The sequence below is a fragment of the Vespula vulgaris genome, chromosome 2 (assembly GCF_905475345.1).
Source record: "Vespula vulgaris chromosome 2, iyVesVulg1.1, whole genome shotgun sequence".
Classification (NCBI taxonomy): domain Eukaryota; kingdom Metazoa; phylum Arthropoda; class Insecta; order Hymenoptera; family Vespidae; genus Vespula; species Vespula vulgaris.
The window spans coordinates 6,713,071-6,723,035 of NC_066587.1; the positions used below are offsets into that span (position 1 = coordinate 6,713,071).

Below are 9,965 nucleotides of genomic sequence, written 5' to 3' on the forward strand. Positions count from 1 at the left end.
ACGTTATTATCGACGTAAGAAGACGATAAAATGCTAAGTAAACGTTTAAAAATGATAATACTAGTTTGTCAGTCCTCGAAGAGGAGGAGTATGACCTCGAGAAAAAGGCAAGGGCCTCCTTCGTTTGAAAATTGTCTGTTACGATTTCATCGAGTTGATTGTCTGGTATCTTCTTCGTCCTCGTCCTCGTCTTCGTTTTCGTCTTCGTCCTCGCACTCGTCGACATCGTCGAAGTCCTCGTTGTCGTCGTCATCGTCGTTGTCGTCGAACGACTTCTTTCAGTCGCGCCACAACGCGAACTAGAAGTGGTAGAACTCTTATTTAACATGGTCGACGAGCCGGCCAGTGCTCAGTCGACCGCCGAGAGTATATTAGACTTATTCACATTCTCTCTCTCTTTCTCTTTCTCTCGATATCCCTCATCGTCGATATCTTTTCAAGCTTCAAGGAGAAAGTAGTCAAAGAGAGAAGGTTACTCAGTGATCAATAAAATAAATCAATTCGATGGTGTGTCAATTAAAAAGATTTTCTTCCAAAGCAGCATGATGATCGTCTGGACGATATCTCTTGGACTTCTTCTTTTGATCAGTGAGTAGTCAATTAATCCCTTGATATCTTCTTTCTTTCATTCGTATTGATTCCTTTTTATCTTCCCGTTTATTGAAAAAAGTGAGTAAATAAATGAATAAATTGAAAAGACGAATCGAGACGTTCAAGATCTTTTTCTTTATCTATAACGATAATGAAAAATCTACAAGGGGAAATAGAAAGAAAGGGTGATATATTAATAGTGCGTTCTTCTTTTGTCGAATATATCGGTTTGATACATATATATATATATATGTATAATATAGGATAATAATAAATAAGTATTCGATCTAATTATACAATGATCAGTGATCGTGCCAATCTTCTCGAGAAATTTTCTTTAAATGTCTTCTTCATTCTTATTCATTTTCGTGGCATTCGAATAGCGAAGCTTCTCTTTCGTTTTGATTCTCGCATAAAATGATTTTTATATTTTCTTTTCGATCGAAAATTGATCCAGAAAATATTGAAATCTTAATTAGCCTTGAACACCGCTCATTACGATATCATTACCAGTCGTATAAATAAATAATATTACAAACGTATCTGCGTACGAGTATTTAATGGCCGATAAACTTTTACTTAGCATCGATGATCCTTAAAAGATACATCCGAGTTTATTAGTACCTTCGATTTTGATTCGTCAATACGAATAAATTGTTTAATTGATCGTTCGACGCCTACATACTGATTAATTGCCACACGACGCTTTTATTTGGTATTAGAAGCTTGCGTCACATCCTTATCACCTATCTTATATTTCGTGATCTTTAGTGACGTTTATTTTATTACACCACATTTTTTCTTTTTTTGGCACACGTCCGTTAAAGTTGCCCTTTAAAATTAATAATGACTGAAGTGGAGATCTAAAGTATTAAATTTTAATCTTCTTCGATGTCACTCAATACAAAATATCAAGAATCGTTGGAATATTATACATTATATATTAGATTATTATATTATACATCAGAACTGTTCTTTAAAATTAATAAAACTTGAAGCGAAGTTTTAAACTATTCAACGTGAAATTTGCTTTCCTTCGATATAACTTAATATAAATAAATAATTATCAAGATCTGTTCGTTTTAGTTATATATTATATATTACATTGTTATATTATACATTAGAATTTCTATTTCAAATTGATAACAATAAAACTGAACTTTTAAAATATTAAATTTGACTTTTCTTTCATATGACTTAATACAAAGAAATAATTTTACAAAGAACTATTCGTTATGCTATTATACATATTATGTTATTCTTTAAAATTACTAACAATAGAAATTTAAGTTTACGAAGTGTTAAATTTATGCTTCCTTTGGCACAACTTAATACAAAGAAATAATTACCAAGAACCGTTGCTCGTTCTAATACGTGAATGTATTCGTATAGTATGCGAAGGAACGTTAATTTCAACGTTGTAGATAGTACGAAAATATATGTCCATATGTCGGACAGAAACGTGTAAATGAAAATTAGAATACCGACGACGATTCTACAAGTAAATCTACAAAACCAAGAATCGTGTCTATTCTTTGCAAAGAAAAAACTCGAGGATTATTTATATCGATCGAACAAACAATCGAATTCAACCGAACTTTTCATAGTATCGACAATATGACGAAGAACATTTTTTTAGTCTATGAATGAGCATATGAATGACTCATTCGTATGACAGCAATTATGAATAATAAGGGATTATGATAGTTTAGTATATAACAAAAAAACCATGACAAATTTTCATAGATAACAAAATGTCATTTGCATGAATATGATAATATAATAATTTCTATTTTGATAATAAAAAAGAGGACAAAGTAAATTTACGTGAGATATATCGATTCGTATTTAATTTGTAATATAATTCAATGATAAATGAAAGAAAAAAGAGAAAGAAAAAGTAAAAAAAAAAAAAAAAAAAGAAGAAAAATATTCACCGACTAAAAATATAATTTCGTATCTTGTTTCGTTTTTTTTCTAAAATTACTCTTGTAACAGAAAAAATTGAATTTGAAAAAGAGATTAAATAAACGCACATTAGACGAATTATATTTATATAATAATTATTAATATTATATAATTAGAATTATATAATAATACGAGATCGTATAAAGAAATATAAAATCAAATAAACAAAATAAAATTAAAAGAAGAAAAAATTATATGATAAAACAAGAATTTCGACGACTAAAAATGTAGTTTCGTTTCTCTCTCTCTCTCTCTCTCTCTCTCTCTCTTTGAAATTACACTTGAAATCGAAAATAAAAAGGGTGCTTCCTTTTGCAAAACTCTGTTATCGGACACTGCACGTCCTGTATCTCGTTTCTAATCGGACTAAATATGTGAAATCGGAGTCTTTTTGACGATATTAAATGTTTCTAACTGACATGTATATGATGCGTCATCGCAAAAAGAAATAATCTTGTGCGGTGGATAATCAACGACATTTTTTTTTTTAACAGATTATTCAATGAGAGAGCAAACGTCGAGTCACATGTTGATAAAATATAATCAATTCGATAAAAGTACTATCGGAAAGAAAGAAAAAAAAAAAGAAGAAGAAGGAAAAGAAAAAAGAAAAAGAAAAAAAAAGAATGAAAGAAAATACACTTAATAGAATCCACACCTTTCCTGCCATAAAAATTAGTATAAATTAACTTTCAAGGAGAATTCGAAAACCATCGTTGTAAGGTGCAACGAAAGAAAGGAATGACTCGTTGCACTTTCTACGACGTGTTCAGAATATAAAATACTATATATGTATACATACGTATATATGTATGTATGTACGTACGTTATGGACGTAAATATGTACGTATATGTAGATGTCGAAAGTTATATCGTTAGTATGATGAGATCTTAACGATCACGATGTTCGATCTATAGCTTCATTATCACTCAAATTACGTGGAATATAGAAATGACATCGTTTCTGCAATTCGTGTACTTATTCTCGCATAATCTTCTCTTGTTACGTAATTACTATATATATATATATATATATTTCGAAATACATTCTCTCTCTCTCTCCTCTTATACACATTCATGCATATATAGAATTTCTACGAAGAAAAAATTTCTTCTGTTCTCGAGAAAATGATTCAAACAAATGGCACGATTTCACCGCAAGATTTTGAACTTTGTATCTTATTGTCTCATGCAAAATTATACGCGTGTGGCTTATTTTTATGATTAATAAAAAAAGAAAAAAATGAAAAAAGAAGGAAAGGAAAAAAGACAAGAAAACGAAAGAAGAAAGCAAACACAAAGTTTGTTCGCAACAATGTTTCTCGCGTGTTAATATGCAATACGTGACCGTGATTCGTCCATTTTTCAGATGTCACGAACATGAAGAATGGAGAATGGAGAATATATCTCAGGGTCTTTTCATATCGATCTGTTAAAAATTTTATCATTTATTAACGATCGACCCCATCGGAGCTATTACAATACCATTTACTATATTAAATTATAATCGAAGGTCATTGATTAATAATCAAAGGATAATGCACTTATGTGTTTTCTTTTTTTAAGTTTTTCTTTCTTTTCTTTTTTTTTTTTATGTAATGAAAGAATATCCGTAGTATATCCTTGGCATACTAAATATGAGACGAACGAAGGATTTCTGATAATCTAAAAATCAAAATTGCAAGTAACGTAAACGTATAAACGACGATTACGTGACTAAAATTTCTTTTAAACTTTGAAATCTTATTTATAAAACCGCTTTAGACGATTTTAATGAATAGAATTGTATTTTATCTTGTTAATTCTACTAAGAAGTATTCTTGTCGGTTCTTTCAAAGTGACTGTAATCATCATCTCATAAATCGAATCTTTCCTTGCACGTGTCAAGCACATGTATAAGAAACCCCGAAAGCCTATAATACAACGATATCGTTTGCCTTTGAAAGATATCTATAGACGTAGAAAAATTACTGTAGATTAATTAGATGCGTTAATAAATGATCTTCTCATTGTTTCCTTAATCGTCGAGAATTTTCTTTCAAGGCTTTTCCACGCAAAACAGAAAATTTCCATCATTATTATATTTCATCTATGAACATAATTCGTCGTTTATATCAAATTCAAATGGCAGAGATAGAAGGAAGTACAAAGTTGAGAAAAACAAATTGTAATTATTCGATTATTATCCTATTATTACTATCGTTATAATATTTTTCGTATCAACGTTATTCGTCGTTTCGTATGAAATTCGAATGTTCGCGACAGAGATAGAGATAGAAATTGACAAAATTTGAATTTCAAAGATTATTCGACTGTTATAAATACTATACGTAAACGTGTGTACACACACAAACACGCACACACACATGCACGTTATAATTTTCTACAATCTGTATGATCAGATAAAAATTATCGATAAAATCATCGATAATATCCTACTCGTGATAAGTTTTCACCGTGGATAAGTAAGCATCGAACTACTTGCCTCGTTTGCACGCTTCACCGATCGTGAGAATACAATGACCCAGAGTGATTCATATTTTTTGTTGTATGTACACAACTCTTTCAAAGCAAACCTTGAGCCTTATACAAAAGCAAACAAAAATATGTTACTCTCGACCGATTATTTCTTAGTTTTTTCTTTCTCGTTAAATATATTGACTTTCTTTTTATCTTATATGTATAATATGGCGAAAGGCTGTGCCCCTGTGTTACTAGGTGTTTCTAACGAATCATCGTTCTCTAACGAAAACATTCGTTTCACTTTCAGAATTCTCTGATGGATCTCAAGACTTCAGTTACGATGGAAATCATGGTATGTACTTATACCTGTGTATATATGTATATATACACACATTCTCTTCATTTCTCTTTTCTTTTCTTTTGAAAATATTGAATTATTGAATACCTGGGATAATCGGAAAACTTTTAATACCTAGAATTCGTTCGTTCTTTTTTTTTTCTTCTTCTTTAGGTCCGTCACACTGGCCCATCGATTATCAGTCCTGTGTTGGGAAACATCAATCACCCATTAACATAGAGGAACACAATGTAAAAAACATCAACCTACCTCCATTACGTTTTGAAAAATTGGACGTCCCACGTTCCTCCTTCATAACGAACAACGGACATACAGGTGAGATTTTTTTTTTTTTCTTAAATCTATTTAAAGTTATAGGTCATATGTAGATATCTCGTTTATACTAGAGAAGAATATCAAGTAAATATAATACGAAACTAACGCAAACCAAACAAGTATGTTTAAGAATAAGAAAAGAAATAAAAGGAAAAAGTTTAATAATAGATCATCGAGAAAAAGAATAATAATAATAATAATAATAATAATAATAACAACAAATATTTTGTGATAAGATTAACGTTTTCTAATTAAAACATATACCAAGCTACTTACATTTACAAAGGAAGTAATATAAAAAGATTATATGCACATGATATGTTACATAGGAAAACGTTAATCTAGAAAATAATTCAATACTTAATTTTCTCTTATTGTTCTTTAACTTTGTTAAAGAGATTTCATTCTTCCATGAGAAACGATATTCTTAGAAAATGATTGTGTTTCGTTTCATTCGATATGAATATTTGAAATCGCGGAAATTCCTATTTTTAATCTAAAAAAAAAAAAAAACGTGAAAGAAGATCCGCTTGCGTAATAAAATAATCTGATCTTACTGAATCAGTGATGATCAAGACGAACGAGTCAGAAGCAGCTGTCGTTTCCGGTGGACCTCTTCGTGATAATTACATTTTCGAACAACTTCACTTTCATTGGGGTGAGAATGATTCTGAAGGGTCCGAAGATTACATCAATAATCATTCGTTCGCTATGGAACTCCATGCTGTCTTCTATAAACAGAGTTATAAGTCGATGACCGAGGCGGTCAACCATCCGGATGGACTTGCCGTCTTTGCATATTTCTACGAGGTAAGAATGCTTTGCATTTTAATGAAGTTATATTCCATCTTCCAGTTATATTCCTATCATAATACTTAACGTTTTAATATTTTAAACAGGCAGCCGATAAAGAGAATCCAACTTACAAGCCTATAGTTGAAGTATTACCCAAAGTAGAAACAGTTGGTAGTAAGCATGAATTAAAGGAGCCATTATTATTGGAACATTTATTAATACCGAATATGTCAACCATGCAAAATTATTTTACGTATAATGGCTCTTTGACAACTCCACCTTGTTCAGAAGTCGTTACGTGGGTCGATTTTAAAAATCCTCAATTATTATCGCATGATCAGGTATATTGAATTCTTTTCATAGTTATTATTGGTTCTCTTTTCTTTACTTATTCTTATACTCTTGAAGGATTATATACTCTTAACGGTACAAGGGTATTAGTATAAAAATGAAATTTAAATTTCAGTTGGCTGCGTTTCGTAACCTTCGTACATCCGATGGTAACAAACTAACGCATAATTTCCGACCGGTACAACCTTTATCCGATCGATTGGTTTATCATAACGTTTTTAACATAGACAACGATGTACCACTAGAAAATAATTTAAACAACAATGAAGATGCAGGAGATAAATACAACGGTGCACTTTCGATACGTAACAGCGCTACTATGTCGATTCTCTTTGTTGTTTCAACAGTTTTAGTAACTATCTAAAGATAAACAAATATATATGTCTAGTCAAGCGTATAATAATCGCACTTCTTCGGTTTTACAGAGAAGATTATTTTATAGAATTATAATTATATAAATTATTTTATTCGGATGATTATCTCTCGTTGTCATTGAAATGCAATGTGTGATTTTTGATATTTGTTCTAATAATTCTGACGGTATATATATATACATATTTTTTTTATAACTTAAACGTTTATCTATGCAATCAATTGTGCACGCGATATGTATGCTTTTATGTTTTCATCATTTTTATACACAGCATCCATATTTTGCGGCAATTACATTTATAAAATAAAATAAAATTGCTTCTTTTTAATTGATAGTATTACATATCCTCATGATTTAAATACAACGATAATGCTGTAAATGTGTAAGTATTTATGTAATAAACTCTTATACCGTAAGTTCATCTTAAAACGACTTATTTTTTTATATCTCTACATGTATTTGTCGTATCCTAATTTTCTATACATCTTACAATTAACAAATATCTAATATAATAGTAATAATAAAGTTAATCATAATTAAGAAATTATATAGTCCATTATTTACTCTTGTATAAAAATTGTATAGGGATAGCAAACACATTAACGGTTTATCATTTACTTATTCATGGAATAATTTTTTTAAAAAGAAAAATACTAATATAAAAAGAAAATAACTAACATATATTACTGTCAAGTTCTATCATTTGTTTCCTCTTTTCCTATCATATTTACCATTGTAGCTAAATTGTGTTGGTCTTGTTTAAGACGTTCTCTGATTAATTCAGCAATTGCCTTTTGAGTTCTTCTTTCTAATTTTTCCAATTTCTTAGAAACATCTCTCTTTAAATCCCAATCTGGCTTCCGTGGAGCCAAATTACTTATATCCTGTCGAACGATGTAATGTAACGGTTATATAACGTTAAATGTAACTGATGATAATCAACTGGAAGTATATATTATTTTATTTTATATAACGCTATAACATATATACGATTTATTTTTAGAAAGAAAGCAATCAATGTTAAACGAATAATAACAAATGTATAGTAATGAAAAACTTACAAGTTCTTCGATAACCACTTTACTTTTTGCAGCACTCAACTGATCTTGAACTTCGGATTCAACATCGCCTGGTTTTGCATCTTCTAACACTTTTTCCTTAAGACTTTCATCTTGTGGCTTATAACTACGAAATTTTGGCCTGCGAGCCAAAAACTAAGGTTAAGTTGTCAGAAGTTACAACAGTTGAGGTTAAGTTACAACGAAATATAGCGAAAGTAACTAAAATACTTAATAACTCACATTGGTAATTTGCTGGGAGAATCTGCATTGATATCCTTGGCTTCTTCATTCTTTTTTTTAAGTGCTTGCAAACGTTCTTTACGTTTTAAAGCTTCTTCCACTAATGAACCTACTTTATCTTCGCTCATGGTTAATGCTTCGATCTTAAACTGTTACTTTCAACGCTTATTATCGATTTGATCGAAAGATGGCGCGCACTATCGATTTGAATTCCAAAAATTGCGGGAAAACCATTTGAATTGATTATCTATTCATTTGACTACAATTTCATTTTTATAATAATTATTACTAACTATATATATATATATAATTTCTTTGTAATCAATGCAAATATAGCACAATATTAAATACGAAGATTTATATATGCGTAGATACTTTTGTGAAACGAATTAGTTTATTAACACTTTTACATTAACTCGTACAAATTGGCGTCAGATAAATTATAAGCAATAATCGTCGATTATATCTATTTTTTTTTATTATTATTATTATTATTATTATTATTATTATCATTATTATTATTATTATTATTATTATTATTATTATAATTTTTATTATTATTACTACAACATTAATATCATTACTATCATTATCTATAAGATATTAACTAATGCGATTATACGCGAGTTTTAAGAAGAATCAAACAAATTTCATTTCGGACACAAACAATAATGAAAAACAATTTCTTTCTTTTTTAATAATTAATAAAAATCGTAGATTCCATTCGAAAGAAAAATTATCTTTCGAAAAGATATAATCTGAGGATGATTCTTCAATGAGAATTCGCCGATTAGCTCGCAGAGAGAAATCACGAATCTATGCCATACGTTTGTGAAATTGAGGACATGCACGTACACACACACACACACACACACGTTCTTGGTTGCGAATGCGCGTGTGCGCTAAAGTATATCTTCTCTCTTCGTACTCTTGTACTCTTCCTTGCCGGTATTGTGCGACGTATATCGTCGTCGGGGAAAGTTTATTTACAGTTGGAGAAGCGATTTTCAATATCGAACGCGACACGATGCACGACTTCGTGTGGGACCTTTTAATCTTTGAAAAAAAAAAAATAAGAAGAAGAAGAGCACGTGTTCTTTCTTACGTGTATCGATGTCTACTACTTCGAACTAAAATATATAAGAACTTGTCTAGTTTAGTCGAGTCTAGAGAATACACTTTGTTTATCGATTTAAACGAAACTTCGATAAATACGATAAAATAAACGTTTCACTCGAATTATATTCTTACGTATCCTTTTCGTTCGTTTTCTGTTTCTTCGTTTGTTTGTTTACCATTAAGAAAAAAAAAAAAGAGAATAGATGAAATAAAGTAAAACAAAATAGAACAAGAATTAGACGTGTATGGAAAAAGAACAAGTTATGTATGTACAAAATCTGCAATGTAGAATAAAATACAGCATAACACATGTTTTGCATAATTCGTTACC

At 30.0% G+C, this 9,965-nt stretch overlaps 3 protein-coding genes across 3 annotated transcripts in view; 2 read left to right on the plus strand and 1 right to left on the minus strand.

The window, feature by feature from the left end:
* Window positions 1-9,965, plus strand: part of LOC127072788 (FHF complex subunit HOOK interacting protein 2A-like) — a 158,807-nt gene that overhangs the window by 97,873 nt on the left and 50,969 nt on the right. The gene's annotated exons all lie outside the window — the stretch shown is intronic.
* Window positions 283-7,542, plus strand: LOC127072802 (carbonic anhydrase 7-like). The gene is made up of 6 exons (XM_051013535.1): window positions 283-588; window positions 5,330-5,374; window positions 5,534-5,695; window positions 6,261-6,505; window positions 6,595-6,831; window positions 6,957-7,542. The coding sequence occupies exons 1-6, from the start codon at window positions 543-545 to the stop codon at window positions 7,203-7,205; spliced, it is 984 nt and encodes a 327-aa protein (XP_050869492.1). The 5' UTR covers window positions 283-542; the 3' UTR covers window positions 7,206-7,542.
* Window positions 6,837-8,687, minus strand: LOC127072808 (coiled-coil domain-containing protein 12). The gene is made up of 3 exons (XM_051013545.1): window positions 8,516-8,687; window positions 8,276-8,414; window positions 6,837-8,098 (listed from the first exon to the last, which is right to left on the minus strand). Exons 1-3 carry the CDS (start codon window positions 8,641-8,643, stop codon window positions 7,904-7,906), a joined length of 462 nt encoding a protein of 153 aa, XP_050869502.1. The 5' UTR covers window positions 8,644-8,687; the 3' UTR covers window positions 6,837-7,903.

Bases quoted from the DNA above. Each gene is read 5' to 3' on its own strand.
- LOC127072802 (XM_051013535.1), top strand. From the start codon at position 543: ATGATGATCGTCTGGACGATATCTCTTGGACTTCTTCTTTTGATCA. The intron at 5,696-6,260 runs GTGAGATTTTTT...TTACTGAATCAG, and splicing joins AACGAACAACGGACATACAG to TGATGATCAAGACGAACGAG. The intron at 6,832-6,956 runs GTATATTGAATT...TTTAAATTTCAG, and splicing joins AATTATTATCGCATGATCAG to TTGGCTGCGTTTCGTAACCT.
- LOC127072808 (XM_051013545.1), bottom strand. From the start codon at position 8,643: ATGAGCGAAGATAAAGTAGGTTCATTAGTGGAAGAAGCTTTAAAACGT. The intron at 8,415-8,515 runs GTGAGTTATTAA...TTTGGCTCGCAG, and splicing joins TCTCCCAGCAAATTACCAAT to GCCAAAATTTCGTAGTTATA. The intron at 8,099-8,275 runs GTAAGTTTTTCA...ATCGTTCGACAG, and splicing joins AAGTGGTTATCGAAGAACTT to GATATAAGTAATTTGGCTCC.